The 19,114-nt window shown below is 33.5% G+C and overlaps 1 protein-coding gene across 1 annotated transcript in view; it reads right to left on the minus strand.

Moving 5' to 3' along the window:
- Positions 1-19,114, minus strand: part of CNTN1 (contactin 1) — a 157,730-nt gene that overhangs the window by 50,464 nt on the left and 88,152 nt on the right. The window contains exons 17-22 of the mRNA XM_063115696.1: positions 14,811-14,881; positions 12,553-12,787; positions 9,868-9,971; positions 4,811-4,997; positions 2,204-2,316; positions 1,034-1,190 (exon numbers count right to left, since the gene is read on the minus strand). Coding sequence (XP_062971766.1) covers positions 1,034-1,190; positions 2,204-2,316; positions 4,811-4,997; positions 9,868-9,971; positions 12,553-12,787; positions 14,811-14,881 — 867 coding nt within the window. The remainder of the gene's footprint in view (positions 1-1,033; positions 1,191-2,203; positions 2,317-4,810; positions 4,998-9,867; positions 9,972-12,552; positions 12,788-14,810; positions 14,882-19,114) is intronic.

Below are 19,114 nucleotides of genomic sequence, written 5' to 3' on the forward strand. Positions count from 1 at the left end.
TGTATATGTGTTGTGGTAAATTTCATGAAAATATGACATATATGTGAAGATAGCATTTACATTATTAAATACTCTGGCACAGTGTTAAAAATTTTTTTGTTGGTTTAACATATAACATATTCATCTTTTTAGCTATAAATAACATGTTTTCTTCTAAATCTTTTATTCTCATCTGTGATTAGCATGTTCTAGTATTTCATAGTCTCATAAAATTCTTGAATTGCCACCACTTTTAACCCAATATAATTAAAGTATAATTAAACTATATCACGCATATAGGATGGGAAAAAATGATCAAGATTTAAACAAATTATAAGGTGCTGCAAATCCAAAAAAGAGAAGAAATCACTGCCTTAAATACTTATTTCCAATTAACCAATCCTGTAAGGAATAGAGTTTGCAGAAAAAAGAAAAGATAGGCTAAGAGAAAAAGAGAGAGGGATAAGATAAAGGAGCTACAATCTACTGCCTCTCTGTTTTATTACTGTATTAATGTGTATAAGACAAGTAAAAGGAGGTTAGAAGAGTGTTAAAAATAGTCCAGTGAATTTCCTTTTGGTATGAGAGAAGTCTGGATATTACTGACAAATAGTATAGATTTAAGCAGCATTTTAATGCATTATGCTGTTTTAATTGTGCTTTTTAAATTTTAAAATATTTAATTGTCAAATTGATTGAATATATTCCAGGTGTACAACATGATGATTTGATATACATATACGTTGTGTACTGTTACCACAATCAATTAACACATCCATCATCCATGCCCCAGAATTTGTTCATTTTACAACTGAAAGTTTTTAATTGTGCTTTGAATTCCAGATAATAATCAACAAGTATGTGGTATGTTGCAAATTTACTTTTGTGACTCGTAAGGGAAGAATTATCGAGTTTAAAAACATCCTTGATATTTTAAATCTACCTAGGAAAATATTGATATTGATGTGAATATTAGTCCTACCTTTATTCTTGGGAATCCATGTGGTCTAGAAACTTAAAAGTACTTGAAATGTGTCTTAAATGACTGGCTTACCTGAAATTTTGACTTGAGACACCACTCCGTCTCCTCCATCACTGTGTGCACGAACCTCTACAACATACTCTCCATCCCTGGGGATCGGGAGTTCTATGGAGTGTTTATGAGTTGAATACAGCTTGCCTTCATGCTGGCCATCAGGTCTATAGAGTACCTTATAAAGTCCAAAAATACGAATACTTAATAAAGTCACAATAATGTGCCAATACCCTTATACCAAAACCAGAGTAAAAATGCCTATACTTTATTCATAAAAATAAATCTTTTAAAAGTAGTGGGAAAATTCATGTTATTTTCAATTCACAAAAACTGATTTTTACTATTTTTGGGGGTTGTCCAGGAGGATGTGATTTAAGCATCTGAGTTTTATTTTTTGAGATGACCCAGAATAAATAATAGATAAAGAGAATGTGTCTTTTAGAAAATAAATAAATAAAATAAAGCCTCTTTCAATATATTGAAGTGTGCTGAAAAAATTGCCTCTCAATTTTTTTCACATTTGTTCTAAAATTTGGTATTCAAAAAAACACATGTGTTTTTGGCTGCTGGCTGGTAGGGGAATCTGAAGTCTTGACCTTGGTGTTATAACACCATGCTCGAACTCATCGGCCAGCCCTGTGCTTTTATTTATTTATTTATTTTGTTGTTGTTGTTTTGGAGGCTGGCCTACAGCAGGATCCGAACCTTGACCTTGGTGTTATTGGCACCACACTCAAAGCAGGTGAGCTAACTGGCCAGCCCTCAATAAAACATGTGTGATATAGAGAATACAAGTACATGGAAATAAGCTTTTCTCTTTGCTCATTTATAGATGGTAAGTCAATACATCAAAGGGTTCACTCTGTGCAGGGACACATTATCATAATCATTGCCAAACAAAAATGAATTAATTCTGTCTCTCCTCTTTAAGCACTGATTATTTCTAATTTCTATTCTTTAAAGCAGCTATTCTATTTATCTTACTCACTTGACAGTATTTCCCTAAAATATACTGAAGATGGTTTTTCATTTCAAAATTTGTCATGGCACTATGTTATCTGATCTGCTATACAGGCAGAATAATGAAGCTGAAATGTTCTTGCCAAAACAGCAAAAAATTGTAAACACTAATCACTCTTCATAAGAATGAAGCTCGTGTGAAGAATAATCTAGCAATCTTTTAGATACCTTGTATCCTGTCACTGTAGATTCATTTGATAGTGCAACGACATGATCCCAGGTGATTATGTAGCGTGAACCAGACCTGACTGAACTGATGATCCTTGGAGGCTGGCTGGGAGCTGTGAAAAGCAGTAATACGCAATCAGTGGTCACCATATCCAATCTCAGTTCTGCAAACCGCATGGCATCAGGACTTAAAATGCTGATGAAAATGATGCAGACAACACCACTACCACTACCTAGTTTGGATGAGTGCTCACTATATGCTAGGCACTATGCTAAGCACTTTATATCCATGAGTTCATTTAACGCCCCTAGTGGCCCTGTGAGGTAAATAACAAAACCATCCTTTATTCTCTTTTCATTATGTTCCACTTGAGTTTCTTTCTTCACCTGTCTTTTGAAACTGCTATTTTCAAGGTTAGTGATCACCTTGGCTTGGCCAAATCTAATGTCACTTTTGTATTCTTTTCAAACGTAACATCTTTGGAGCAGTCCATAGATTTGACCACTTTCTTTCTTCTAGAGTCTCTAATTCTTTTCTTAAATTAACAACATATTAACATATGGTTTTCCTTCTGCATCACTGGCTGTTTCTTCTCATTAACCATCTTTAGCTGTTTCTATGTCCTGTGCTCAATCAACTTCTCACTGTTGGAATGACTTAGGACTTGATCCTGCATACCCTTCTCTCCTCTATCTGTGAACCTTCCCTAAGTCCTTACATCTGGACATGTGGCTTTAAATACTCACAGTTCTATTTCAAGCTTTAATCTCTCTCTCTTGGCCTCTAGATATAGTGTCCAACTGCCTATTCTATTTGAATGTCTAAAAGATTTCTCAAGTGTAGTATAGTCAAGACAGAACATTTGCTAAGTACTCCCACATCTACCTCTCATGAGTTTTTCCTATTTTTAGCAAATGGCACAACCAAAATCCCAGTTTTCCAAGCACATATCTGGTATGCAGTCTTCCAGTCCCCTCCTAACCAACACTAAAATTAGCAGCAAGTTGTCAACTTTGCCTGCAGAAAATTTTCTAGTTCTTCCTCTATTCCAGTTATCACTTAGTGCTAAACACCATCAATTCTCTCCTCAACTACTGAAATAGCCTCCTATTTCGCATTTCTATTTTCACTCTTAATGTACTACTTATCCATTTTTCACCTGGAAGGCAGAGTAATTAAAAAAATACATAAATTAGACATAACATACACAGGACATACATAAATTCACTCTCTGCCTTAAAATCTTCCAGTGGATTCTTACCACATTTAGACAGAACCAAAAATCTCTACTGTGAGTTACGAGGCCCTCTATATTTTGGCCCCAGCATACTTCCCCTCCTCACCTGAGAGCCTATGCCCTGGCCCCATTGGCTTTTCTACACCTAAAACATTCCAAGCTCTTCTCATCTTAAGGCTTTCTACTAGTTATTCTCTCTGCCTGAAAAAATCTTCCCCCAGCTTGTCATATAGCAGATCTTATTCTAAGTTAAATGGCATCCTCTCAAAGAAGACTTGTCTGACTACCCAATCAGAAATTAGGTCCCATTCAAGTCACTTTCAATTTTATCTGTTTATTCATTTTATTGCCCTGTCAATCTGATATGATCACACTTATTTGTTTGGCAGAGTTTTTGTTTTAGGTTTCTGTCTCTTTCCATTAGGTTGTTCTGTCTTCTTTCCATGAGAAGAGAATCTGGGTCTGGCTTGGTCCCTTCTGTATTCTCACCACTTAGGACAGTGCTCGGCATGTAGAATGTTTTTGATGAATGAATAAATGCAAAGAAGAACAAAGAAATGAATGTTCCTTTTATAAATTTGAAAACTGAGGTTTAAAGAGGTATGGTAATTCATCTATCATCAGACATTTAGCAAGTGATAGAGATAGATCTCAAACCCATGTCTGACACCAAAGTCTAGCACTTACCACTATGTTCTTTCATCTCATTAGGAGATTTTCTGACTCCTAGGGAATTTCACAAATTTACAAACCCTAATGGTAATCACTTCTTCAGATTCCTGTGAAACTTCTTAGGCTCCTGAATACAAATTGTCTTTTAATATATATTCAACTCTGGTTCAAGAGCAGAGATAGCCAAATGAAACCAGAGAAATTAGAATGACCAGAAAATCTGAGCAGGGTAGGTGGTCTTGTTAAATGAACAATGAGAATGTAAGAGAGTAAACACAAGGCGACAACATTTAACTTGAATTTGCATTGTGCAATGATGAAGGTCTGTAAATCTAAGCACAGAAAAATGAGCAGAAATTTAATTTTCTCATGCTGTTGATGCATTGCTATGAAAACAGCGTTTACGTTAATAAGTACAGAATTAAGACAAGTTAATTATCTCATGGTGCAACATTTGGGGGGAGTCTTTTACAAAGGGCAGTTCTCTTATTTTATTTCTATAAAGGAACGTTAAATGTATGAAAGCATTCTTCACATTTTTTCAATGTTTTAAAAAAATCTTGTGACTATAAAGGTTATCATTGAAAACCAAATACGCTCAGACAGCCAGGTAGAAATTTTCCCTCATATGTACCTGCATCATGATTGAATCAAGTGCTAGTTTCTGACAAGTCTAAAATAAAAATGTGAGACTCACGTGCTTTCTTGGTGAAGGTCTCGATCACGTCACTTGAAGGCCCACACCCTGCACTATTGCAAGCCCCGACTTCTATAAAGTACTGGGTGTCTGGCAGAAGGTTCTCCAGCCTGGCTGAGTACTCTTGGCTGTTGACTTGAACTCTGTGTGCAGCTGCTTCTTTGTCGTGGGCAGCCCAGTACCGAATCTGCGAACATTCAAGAGGAGTAGCATTTTGCTCTGATCCCAATTCTTCAGTTGTGAAAAATTCGTTTCAACTGAATCTGTTAGCATTGATGTTGGCTGAGCAGCATGTTCTCAATTATTACTCAATGGTATTTACCCTTCTATTAGCCTTACATTATGGCAAGCACACAATGCAGATCTGATTAAAGATGTCAAAAGCAAAGTCTCACCTCATTTCCTGAAAACTGCATAAGATATACCTTCAAAATATAAAAGTGGTCCCCATTTGGAAGTATTTTCCTCAATAACTTTTTTTATCATTTATTTCCTGCTTTCTTTCTTTCTTTCTTTTTTTTTTTTTTTTTTTTTTTTTTTTTTGTCTGGCAGCTGGCCAGTATGGGGATCTGGGGATCCTAACCTTGATCTTGGTGTTACGAACACTGTGCTCTAACCAACTGAGCTAAAGGCCAGTCATCCCTGCTTCGTTTGTGTTTACGTGGTGCCAAACTTGTTATGAGCCATTGATAAAGCAGTTTGATAGGAATAGGACCTTACTTGACAAAAACAGTCATTATGTGGCCTAGAACAGGCCAGTGTAATACTTTCTTCTAGCTCCTTGGAGAAGTATGTATGTAAAATTATTTACATTGAACCCATACAGAAGTTGGATATCAAAGCTGGATACCTAATAACTTAATAAATTGTAGAAATTATTTATCTTTAAAATAATTTTAAAAAAATTTTACCCATGTTGTGATTTTTAATGATTACTTTAGTCAAATGATTATAACCTTCCTTGTCTTGTAAAGCTTAAGAACAACTATGAATATACTTTTCATTATTCAAATAAAGGCTGTTATTGGGGATTAGAAATCTACAATTATATCTTAAGTATGAATAAAATGAATAAAAATCTATAATTATATCAAGGTATAAATAAAAAGGAAATAATTTTTTTATAATTCTACTGGTATATTACGTATTTTAGATGCTCTGTCTATAAAATAATGAAATTTTAATTTCACAATTAACCAAAATGTCTAGACAAAAATATATAATATTAATATAATCCTGAACCTTTTCTTTACACAAGTACATATGAAACCATTATAAAATGGTACTGGATGGTTCAAATTCACTTGGCAGAAGTGAGTTTTATATGTAGAATGAGCATTTTCTGAACATTGAGAAGTGGATGAATACTTTTCCTTTCATCCCAGGCAGGGCAGTTTCTAAGCTGCATTTATAAAGTTCCTCAAAGGTCCCAAGGGATGCAGTACCAGTTGCCCACAGTGGTTTCCAACAAGACAAAGCATCTTTCTATCTGAGCTCCCCCCTTTCCTGTTCACTCTGCCTTTTCCTAATATTTGCTCCCTACAATCATATTTAAACAAACAAACACAAACAACATTAAAGAATACCTTTTCCGGGCTGGCCCCGTGGCGCACTCGGGAGAGTGCAGCGCTTGGGAGCACAAAAAAAACAAACCTTTTCCTACACCTTTGTGTGAGGCCATGCTTTGGGGAGATCCAGACCAAGACAGATGCTTTCTCCAAAATAACTAAATGAAGTGTTTCCTAAATATCAGCTTATGCTCACCATGATTTAACCTTTAAAAATATTTGAGTAGACTATTCAGGATTATTAATCTCTTACAATGATTGTAAAATATCATCTGCATTAATCTTTAACTCAGTTGCTTAGTATTTTTGCATTCATTACTCCTGACAGCCTATTTTGCGTATTTTTGTAAAATTAATTAAGTGAATGTTTTACCTGCTCGGTGAGCAAACTCGAGTATTTTGTGAATTCTTGGGCAGGAGCCCAAAGTTCCAAAATGTCCTTGATAAGAAGAACTTTTTGCATTCTTCTGGCTTACCTGCACTATGGAAATATTTACGGGGTATTAAGATTGAAACTGGAGATCTCTTTAATCAAACTGGAGGGAAAAAATGAGTAACTGTTGTACATGCTACTGAGATACACTTTAAAACTGCAAGGGTAGAGAAGATTATTCTTAGACCCACTGCCTGCAGTTCTCATTTGAAATGTCAGGAAATTAACCTTGAGATGGGGTTAATCAAACAGGATTCAGGGCTTCTCTAGCTTTATATTTTATTTTGTGTTTTTAATGTACTGATTTTTTTTCTATGTATTAATATAACTTAGATCCATTGCACATTTTCATGGGAAGTGCAGTGGGGTACTGGTTTTGATGATCATCTGTCTTATTAAATGATTGGCTTTTCCCATCATATTTTAAAATAGAAACAATGACCACATTATAGTCAGTCAAGATTTCCCCCCATACATTTGCAGAGGAAATGTTCTTACAGGAGAATAAATGATAATGGATTTTCTCATTTCATGCTTGTCTCTTTGATATTCAAGGCTCTATGTGAAAGACTTAAGAAAAATGAGTGAAAACAAAATTCTATGATTTACTTCCAGAATTTTTAATCAAACATTCTCTGGAGAGGCAAGACCTAGATTAAAATCTGGTTATGACGATCATTACTCACACCAATGTTTCTAAGCTTCAAGTCTCCCATCTTTAAAATGGGGACAATAAACTTGGGATTGTGTGCATTCAATACAATGAGCTTAATTAAGTGTTAAGCATAGTAAAGATGCAATAAATGTTATAATTCTTATCATTACTAACATCATCATTATCATCTTCATCATAATCTTCATCATTGCCATCATCATCATCATCAACATTGTCTTCAAATGCCCAATGACATAGAGCAGGGAAAGCATTAAATGCAGGTTATTTAATTTCTTCCATATAATAGTCCTGTGAGGCAATGGTACTCTCTCAGCTTCAGAGGTGAGAAAGCTAAAAAAAATTCAAATAAATTTTTTCCACAAAATTGCTAAGTGACAGATCTGAAATATAAATCCATATCTTCTCAGCAACAATGATCATAACTTTCTACTTAGTGTGGAGTTGAAAAAGTCAGAAATTTGTAAAAACAAATTCTTCCATGGCACACACCACTTTTCCTTTGAAATTATCGTTTGAGAAAATCTTACTTGCTAAAGATTAATTTTTGCTATTTGAGAGTCTTAATTGAGGTTTACTCCCCAATCGAAAAAGTTTAAATTCTGATTATTATCTGAATTCATTGGTACTATTGTATTGCTTCTCACCTCCCATTTCCTTGAACTATGCTTGTTGGAAGTTATAAAACAGTCATATGTAATTCTTGGTATAGGCAAAGACAATATTGCATTCTCTAGCATGTTTTTCTAAAGTAAAATATATATTTGATACTTTGATTCAATGATATAGGTTATATATTAAATTATCTTAAACATTTTTTTAATTGGTTGGAAAATAATATAAAAGAAGAAAAAAATCCTGTGGCCCAAAATTTGACTTTCTAAGCTCCAAATATTGATATCTTCTTCTGGAGATACCCTGAACTTCTGTATCACAGGGGTTTGTAACATCTAGTGAATCTGTCTTTCCCACTTCTTTCCTACTAGTTGTAAATGTGTCAGTTTAGTAAGTTATGAATATTGGGTATTCCCAGTCTACTCCTTTCATTCCCAGTTCATCCTTATCTACCCCTTTGTAATAAATTTAGCTGAACCCTCGCAAAGACTATCTACAGACACTATCTTGAGATTCATCCGCACTTTATGAGATCTACCCAAATCATAATCTATGGTGCCAAAAAAGCTTTCTGTTAGTTTGGGTTTTTCCGCTTAAGGACTTGGGTTGCTTTTTTTGGCTGCACCTCAGAAACATGGCCTTGAGAAAGACAAATCGTAGCACTACATTCGATCATACTTCATTACTCCTATCAATACTCAGTGAATATTCACTTAGTGCCTACCTCGTGCCCAGCACTGTTCTTGGCACTGAGAACAAAACAGACAAAATCCCACCCACACGGAACTAATATTCCATGGATATTTGGAGAAGGGGAAGCACAAGAATCGAGAGGGCAAGGTTGCTCAGTGGGCAGCTCCAGAACAGCGTTCACTGTCCTCTCACTGAGCAAAGCAAGAGAAACTTTGTGGTGTGGCATAAGTCCTGCACTTAGAATCAGAAAACCGGTTTTAGACATTGATCTGGTACTTTTTATTAGTGACAACTGAGGCAAGTTGTCCAATCTTTTCATTCTCCATTAGCTCATCTGTAGAGGTCAGATGATGCCAATTCCTTTGAATTTTCACTCCTTGTGCTCAAAAATATGAGATGACTTCAATTTTCTTACATAACCAAGTCTAAATAGTGTTAGTGTTGTATTGAATACCCCAACTCTTTTTCTAGTTTCTGTTTTCCAGTTCTTTCTTCCTTTGACTCAGACAACCTCCTCTTTCTATCTGGTTAATTCCTGTTGGTCCTTTAAGACTCAGCTTGAGGGAAGTTTTCTTGGGGATATTTTGATTGTTGCCAAGTTTTCGCCACCATAGATAACATTATGAGACACGTAGTTGGTATAATTATAATTACTTCTTTGGGAGAGACTTTTAGAAGTGGAACTACTAGGTCAAATAGGGTGACCATTTTAAGAATGTTGTTATAAATTACCAAAATGCTTTCCAAGAAGCTTGAGATTCATCAGCATATTATGAGAATGTTTGTCTTAAAAGATCTTGGCTAACCATGAGTGTTAATGACCTTAGTTTTTATTTTGGCCAATTGTTTGCCAGTACATAGCTCTTTTTATCTCTCTTAGATAAGCCAGTTAGGAACCTCCATTTTACTCTTAACAATTAGCCTATAAATATGCCAAAATACTAAACATAGAGTATAGTGTTAGTTGTCACATAAATCGATGGGACACAAAACATTGAAAGGTGCAATATGTTTGAAAACTTATGTTCATATATTTACGAATAAATGTATTTCATTTGATAAAAACTGAACTCACCTGATAGCTTTCCACTATTTTTCCTACAACATGCTTCCAATGAACAGATATCTCAGAAGATGATAAGACATTTACACCTACTTCTGTTGGGGCTTCATTGGGAGCTGAAATTTCATGAGAACATTACGTTCTTAGTAAGATGATTACATAAAGAAATTCAGATAACACCATTTGCTATATAAATGAGTTAGAACTACATCTTAATATTTCCAAAATAGCTTTAATATTTTTGAAATAAAAAAAGTCCAATAATTTTATTACCTCTTCTTCTACTTTTACTGATGTTATTTTATTTCATGGTTATTGATGATACATGCAAATACACATATTCATATACATGAATGTTAATATGAATTTATATACACACACTTTTATAGCATATGGAAAGCTTCATGACTTTCTTAGTGGTATGAGTAAGAACTGTACTAATTTTTATTTCTCTCAACTGATATGCTTAAGAAAGCCTGTTGATGCAAAGTAAAGTGAATAATATTTAGCTTATGAACACTACATTATCAAAAATAGGAAATGTGGTATTTATTAAATAAAATTGTTCATTATAGTTAATTTTCTCTTGTTATTTATATAAGCTAATTATATACAGCAATATTATTAGTAAAATTTCTCTTATCTTAAGCTAAAATCTTAAAAAAATTTTTTTCTAAAGATATTTTGAAACAAGTTGTGACATCCACTGTTTCTTGGACTCAGAAAAGCTTTTTTATGTCTAATCTTCCAACTGGGCAGCAAGTCAAATATGTATCAAAAGGTCTCTGTTCAGGGGGGAAAGAAAAAGTAATTTATATCCTTTATGAAATTTACACAAAGAAACCAAGGAAACCCTTAAGCAGGGGTGATCATTTTTTATTGTCTTTCATTAAAATGCCGTAATCCTATTTAATGTTAAAAAATGTTCTACACATGAACACTGTTGCCTTTTCAAATCAAGATAAACATGCAGCACCGTGATTGATTTTTTAACAGTGGAAGAAAAGAATTAACACATACAAGTTTCAACACATACAAGTTTTATAAGACATAAAATATTTAGTAAAGAAATGTAATTAAATATGAAAGGCCACAACTAAATTGATGACAAGCATGGCCTTTCACCTGAAAGCTTACTTTAGTGCCAAAAAAAGCATTAAAAAATTGATATTGGGTGGTAAGATAACTTGTAAAATGCATTTAACTTTTATTTTCTCTGTAAGATGTATGTACAGTATTCAAATTATTAAATTTGAGTCAAGCTATTCATATTTATGTTGAACAAGCACAAGCATAGAGAATGTAAGGTTCGTTATCATGATTTTTGCATTGTTTGATTACAAACTTAAATTATTTCTGTTTTTTATTCTTTTTATGTATTCAGTTGCGCTAACAAACTTTAAAAATAATATATATGTATGCATATATATGAGTATACATATGTGGCAGCCTTTTATGTTTGTATTTTTAAAATAAATTTTATTATGTATATTTGAAGTATACAATATGATGTCATGAGATGCATATACAGTAAAATGGCATCTTTGTACTGAAAGTAAAGATCATGGAATGACGTGAATACATATTATGTTTTTAACAAATATGAAAGCTAATAAATCTATGACTGAAGAGCATATGTGAGAATTTCTGTTGAGTTCTAAGGGATAGATAAGTGTTTATTTTAGAGTAAAAATAATGCGAATTGGGGAAACCAATTGAGCATTTTTCCTCCTAGAGCACAGAAGAGTAACTTGCACAGTTTTATTATTTGAACTCTTCCATCTGTGCTTTTCATACATATGCAAAGAGAAACTTGGCCAATGGGTGAATGTGTTAGATCAGAAGGCAATGAAATCTCTATTTGCTTCTCTAGCCATTACTTACGTACATAGTGCACAAGTAAAGAGACACAATAAGGAGGTCTTATCTTTTTAATAGAAATATAAATAATAAAAAGCATAGAAGCTTAAGTAGTAAATCATAGACAACAATGTAATTGAGTTTAATCTAACCGTATGTCATTTAGCATAGATATGTAAAGTCCTCCATAAGAATGTCAGTTGAGTTAAAGTTTCTGGAAAAACAAAGAGGGCCAGTACCAATATTGTTTTTTCCTTAAATTACCTACAGGACAAAAATTTCCCTTTTCAAGAAAAAATTTCAACTGAATTTCCAATCCTTTTTTCATATAACTATGTTCAGATTCCCTTTAGTAAAACTCCAACATGCCATTGTGATAACAAATAAAGTTAAGTTGCATAAATGCTACAATTACACAAATTTTGGGTTAAAATTTTGGGAAATTTTACAAATAGTATACATGTTATAGAATTTTTAAGTAGTAAACTTTATGAATATAAAGAGATACCGAGGTTTCAATCCATTATGGAGAATTTCTGACTGCAAAATTGTAATCGAGAGGCCAGAGACAGGAATCTAAACCAATTATTTTAGTGGAGATTTCCTAACTAACATGGATGTGATTTAAAAGATGAGAAAGATTTTAGTGACATTCCTGTCATTTAGATAAAGAGATTGGCATTTTAATTTGGCTCAAAATAGTATGCATTTACTAAATTCATAGTATATAAGAAAGTCTTAGTAAGTAAGGTGTGAAAGAAAGCAAATTAAATGCCTACCAGAGAGAATTAGGTTTTCCTTCCCTCATCATGATAGGAAGGTCTTTCTTTTACCTACCGTCCTGTGCCGAATTAATGACTGCTATAAGGCTGTAAGGTCCGTCTCCTTTGTTGTTGAAGGCCTTAACTTTTACTTGAAATTCAGTGAAAGGACTCATGGTTTCATCTTTATGAACATATCGGCCAGTGTCTGGATTAGTAACTGTAACTTTTTTCCATTCTTCTCCATTAAATGGCTTAAATGCCACTATGTAACCGAAATTGTTGCCATAGTGGTATTCTCTTGACAAAGGCTAAATAGAAATTTAAAAATTACATAGGTTTTAGTGATACAGTTAACAGGGGCCAAAATCTTAGGCAAATAATGATATACTTGGAAGCATGCTCTTTGTAAAAACATATGTTGTTCATAAGTTAATGCTGGTTGAAAATGCCAGAGCAAAAACACACTCAAACATAAGGCGACCTCATTTACCAAGTGGTATCCTTGCTCTTCCTCGAACACTCCAGGGGGCTCCCACTCTGAGACTTTGACTTTCAATTCCTTCTGCCTAGGATGTTCTCCTAGATGTCATATGACTCCCTCCCTCCCTTTCTGGAAGTAAAAGTCACCTACTTAATGATGTTTTCTCTGGCCACAGAATCTGCCATTTCATGACTCCTTCTGCAATATTCCATATCCCACCTCCCTGCTTCATTTTTTCTCTTTAACACTATCATGATTTAACACTATTTATATCTTATTTATCAACTTTATTGTCTCTCTCAACTGTTAGAATACAAGTTTCATAAAGGCAGAGTTTTTGTCAGTTTGGTTTTTCTCTTTATCCCTAGCACCTAAAAGAGGACCTCTAATAATATGTATTTAATGGATGAGTAAATTTTTTTAGAATTGGAAGGCAATAGTAAGAGAGTTATACAAGATGCTGGAATGTCTATATCGCAATCAGAAGGAAACAGGTCTGAAGAATAAAAGAGAGGAAGTGACAGGAGGAAGAGGTTACACTGCACTCATGAGTAGAAGGCTGGCTTTAGGCTCCTGTCTAACTCCAACCAATTTTGCACCATTTTCTCACAGTTTATTACTACACACGTCAATTGCCCAATAAAGAAGTCTATGTCAGCCCTAACAATCATATAAATCATATAAACTGACTTAAAACCAGTTCTAGTGAGTACTTGCCATTTGGTGTTCTTGAGCCATAAGATAAATATATAAATTGTATATTGACATTTTTCACCAGAAAATCAAAATTAAGGTGTTTTTAGGCAAAAACCTTGAACTAAATACAATGCAGTTACTTGGATATAGTCATGTCAAATAGGAAGATACAGGAATGTTTAAAGGTCAAAGGGTAAAAGCTATATTTGGTTGCATAGTATAGATACCTGGAAGCTTGATCTCAAGGTTGTACAAAATGTGATTTTAAATTATTAGACAGTTAAAACATTTCTAACATTTCTACAATAGTCTAAACATTTTTCTTATTGATAATTTTCTACTTAAATTTTGGAATTTAGAGTATAACAGAATCAGCTACAGAGCTTTCAAAAACAATACTTCTCAGGCAGGCCCCATCTCCAGAAATGTGATTTTGAATTTTTTGGACAAGAATTTCCAATTTTGAATATCTTGACAAGGCTAAGATATGCTGCCTGGATAAAGGCCAGATGTCTAATTCAGAAAAGTCTGTGCTATCACAATCTTTCCTACCCACTCCAAATATCTCTCCTGTTTCAGAAATCTGACTAAGATGTATTGCTTTCCAGAGATTATTGTCTCTGATATAGAACTCCCTTCTGGGTCATAAAAATTTAATAAAATATTTTGGATACCTCAGGAACAAGTCCCTTGGGTGACTTCTAAGACTGCCCTATCATGATAGATTACACTAGTGTTCAAAGCAAGCCTCAAGTGAGGAAGCAGCCTCCAGCTTAAAAATGGAATTTTATATAAAGTTTGTAAATTGAATCTTTGGAGTTGAGAATGCCCAGAATAAAATACTATCAAGTACAATTGGGTTATCAGACCACAATGAGATCAACATTTCTCTGGAATAAGATAGTAGAATGTTTCATCTTCCAGGCTAACAGATCCTTTAGCATCCAGGATCCATTTTTGCATAGGAACTACACACTAAACCATAGTAAGCCAGATAAAATCTGATATGCAATTAAGAGGAAAAAATTAGTAATCTATTCTTGCTTAGGCATTGGGCATTCTCTTTTATTTCAATTTATTTCAGGAAACAAAATGGATTTGAGATTAACTATAGATAAAGCACCCTATAATGCGTGCAACTTATCAATACTTACTGCCCATGTTATGGTCAGCTCTCTGTTGCTTCCACCCCCACCTCCTACATCTGAAGGTGCCACATTTGGTGCTGAAACAAACAAACAAGTATTAAAAACAACAACAAAATTAGAGGGTGTGTTTTTTTCTGATGTTCAAGTATTTATCCACTACAGAAACCACAAATTTTTTCTTTCACTAAGACAAGCTGCATGCGTGATCCACTCAGTTATAATAACAATGGCTCACAGTAGCTGTCAAAATCTATTTTAGTGCCAAGAGAAAAATAGATTTGGTGTCATAGGAATTCTGCCAATTTCCCACGGCAGAGGAGAGTGAAGTAAATTTGCATCCCCATTTTTTTTTCTTTCTGTGTCATTTCATTTAATATAATTTTAAAAGATGAGATATACACTGTTGGGAAAATATTTTACAGTTTTTACTATGGAACTGCACTGACATTGGATAATGTCCCCAAATACCTGGAAATATAAGAAATTTAACATTTTCTCTTGTGCTCTCACTTCCAATTCCTAAATCTCTTCTGGACTTGTCAGTGACTCTAACTCCCCCTCCCCTCCCCATGCTCTTACATCATCCTGCAGTCTCAGTCTCTCTGCTGGAGAGATTCAACTCTCTGAAGCCTTCTGTTCTTAAAAACCTTCCTGCAATACTGCTTTCCTCTTAAACCCCAAGCCATCAGACCCTTTCCTGTCACTGAATTGCACAGAAGAACTGATATATGATTACTTTTTGTACCTCACTCCATAATGACTTTTTAACAACTCACAATCTGTTTCCACTTCTTCACAGTACTGAAATCATTCTTTCAAAAATCACAAAATTGCTTTTTACTGACAAGTCCAATAGCCTCTTCTTCTTTATCTTTCAAGTCATTCTCTCTCCTTGAAACTCCTTCAGGGCAGCCACTGTATCTTATTAGATTTGTATCCTTAGCCCTTAACTGGAGTTGTACAGATGAATAAATCTTTGTTTCTACACTCGAAGAATGACTCAGCTACCCAGCTAGGTGGATGAAGCCTGTGTTTCTACAGAGGACAGACATTTTCTCATGCCAATGCTTTGGCTCAGGCTGAGATGTCATGCCCAAATCTGTTAAATTTTCAAAGGGTTGAAATGTCAGTTCTTCCTCAAATCCCCAAATCTCTTCCCAACAGGAAATAGCCACACCTTCCACAGAGTGCAAAGCAAGGTGTCCATTTACTGAATTGCAGATCCTAACAAATAATTGTGATTAAAAGATACATACTTCAGAACTTCTAATTCTAGCCACGTAAATTCTTCAGTGCAATATGTACATGAACTGCACAGAAACAAACAAAAACGTATGCTTTTCCTTGTATCTATAAAACTATATGCTGAGTTACTTTCCGCACGAAGAAAATAATATAAAATTTGAGAGATTTTATTTTACTATTCAGCTGTCATCAAGAGTGTTAGAAAGTGAAATTGGGTGCACAGGGTTGTTAAAAGATAAATTATTTGTAGCACTTTAGATAAAATATATATCGAAGGCTGGGATATTAAAATAACTCCCAAAAACTCTTTTAACCTCATAACATATTCTGAAATTAACTCTACATGCTATAGAAAAAAAAGCACGTTGTCCCATAATCAATGAATAAATCAAATTGTGTGTTTAACTCTAAATACAAGTTTGGTAGTCATAGGCAGATAATTCAAAAAATAATTCTAAAATAATTTATTACACTGTAATTTGTTGAATCAAATATTGCTTTCCTTAGGACAAGTATCACTTGCCAAAGCATTTCACTATAATGCTTTTCCTTATAATCAATATTAACCTTTTTATTTAAAACAAAGCTAAAAATGAAGTATGTTTATATTAGATTGAACTTTTTTCATTTTATAATGTTTATCTTAAGCACTTTTAACATACTTTAAATAATTAATTTAAGATTGTTTTATTCTTCAAAGATTGCCCATTGAGCTCATGATGCTGAAAACAAAAAATAAACGAAAGCACAGGAATAACGGTAACCATTCCTTAATAGAGTGTTTTTATATATTACTTGAATTAACTATTGACAATTTCCCCAATTTAGTTTTGAATGTTCAGTTATATTTTTAGCTGATTAGGGAAATTTTTTCACTGATGGAATTGCCACAGAACTGACATGTCTAACATGAATCTGAGAATAGAGCAGTTAGGTGCTGAAACAAGAGGACTTAGCCAAATAGTGATGTGTTTCAAGGAGGTAAATCACCCTAACCACAACGAAAGTTATTTAACTTTAGGCTCCAGGGCATTTAAAAGAGAACAAGCTAGACATTCTTTAAACAATAAATCATTAAAAATAATTTAAACTAATATTTAGGAAAAATATTGAATTATTAATCACGATAAACAATATTTAAAATATTACTGTGAATGTTAAAAATAGCAAGGTGTTCTAATTGTCCATTTGCGATCATTTCATTTTAATAGTGACTTCCTTATGTTCATAAAGGTACTTCTGTAATTCAGTCATAGATCTAAAAAATTAAAAATAAAAAAATAATCAAGTCAATGCCAAGAATATTCTTTCCTATGACAAGAAACTAATGCTGCTAATTTTGCTTTTAGATTTGAATGCTCAAATAATTTGCATATAGTACCTCTTTGGGCTTTAATATTTTATTTAACAGTGTACAAATTGGCTTCTGACAAATCCTAAATAATAAATATCATGCAGTGTATGAAGATAGATCCTTGATTCAAAATATATTGACTACTTTAGTACTTGTTAATTATTGCTTTAACTTTTATAGTAATTTTTACGACAAAAAATTAGTTATAAATGTAAGTTTTCACTTTAATTTGCATTAAAATTTCATTGTGATTTAAAACAAATTTTGTATTAAGAGACTCAAAAGTTATATAAGTAACACTTTAGTCTAGAAAACCAAAGGAATTGAAGTCTAACACCTGCTTTTATTCTATCTTTACATATTCCTTCATAGACATTTAAATATATAATTATTTTTTCTTCATAATTTATTTTTTCTTAATTGACTCATGTTAATTGTATATATTTATGGAGTAGAATGTGATATTTGGGTACATTTATACAGTGTGCAGTGATCATATCAGAGTATTTAGCATATCTTAGACTTCAGACACTTGCTACCTCTTTGCGTTGGGAAGATTCAACATTCTCTCAACTAGCTCTTTGAAGTTATGCAGTAATTTGCTGTTGACTGTAGTCTCCCTATATTGTTACAAAAGACTAGATGTTATTCTTCCTCTTTCTCTACAATTTTGTATCCATTGACCACCCTCTCCCTATTTACCCCACCCTTACTAGTCTCTAGTAATCACTATTTCACTCTTTACTTCTATGAGATCAACTTCTTTAGCTTCCACATTTGAGTGAGAACGTAAGGTTTTTCTCTTTTTGTGCCTGGATTATTTCACTTAATATAATTTGATGCATCTGGCAAGGGATTAATATCCAGAATATACAAAGAACTCCAACAACTCAATAAAGAAAACTGATTAAAAAATGGGCAAATGAGCTGATTAGACATTTCTCAAAGGAAGACATACAAATGGACAACAGGTATATGAAAAAATGTTCAAAATCACTAATCATCAGAGAAATGCAAGCCAAAACCACAATGAGATATCATCACACCTGTTAGAATGGCTATTATCAAAAAGACAGAAAATAACAAATGCTGGCAAGGATATGGAAAAAGGGCATAAATTTATAATATTTAATATAATATTTAAATATAAACTCTTGAATATATAATTCTGAAGAGCTGGTAATGAAATCAAAGAAACTATATAATATTGGGATATTCAAAAGAATATAGTTCTTTGTAACTCTTATGAGCTCCTGCTCTGATGATGGATCACATTGCTAACACTCCTAATGCATCTACCATGTTAGACTGACGTTCTTCCCATTGTAGATAGACAAAAGAAAACACAGGGTCCAAGACCGTTCACAACAACATTAATATCTTAGCATCTTATCAGGAAGAAATTGTAGATTTGTTTATTATTCTAGGCTTTGTTTACTTTTTTTTATTGTAACATAGTTGATTGTACATATCTGTGGGGTACAGAGTTGAATATCAATACCTGTGTGCAATATGTGATGCTCAAATCAGGATAATTAGCATATTCAACACTATGCAATGTAATTGTTTTTCATGGCCCTTCACCAATTCCTCCCTTACTTCCCTTCCCCTGCCCCATTCCCCTCGCTGGTAGCCTCAGTTCCATTCTCTCCTTATGCAAGTTCAGCATATTATTATGATTGCTGTATCTTTCTTTTTTTAAAATTTATTT

Source organism: Cynocephalus volans, chromosome 12 (assembly GCF_027409185.1).
Source record: "Cynocephalus volans isolate mCynVol1 chromosome 12, mCynVol1.pri, whole genome shotgun sequence".
Lineage (NCBI taxonomy): Eukaryota > Metazoa > Chordata > Mammalia > Dermoptera > Cynocephalidae > Cynocephalus > Cynocephalus volans.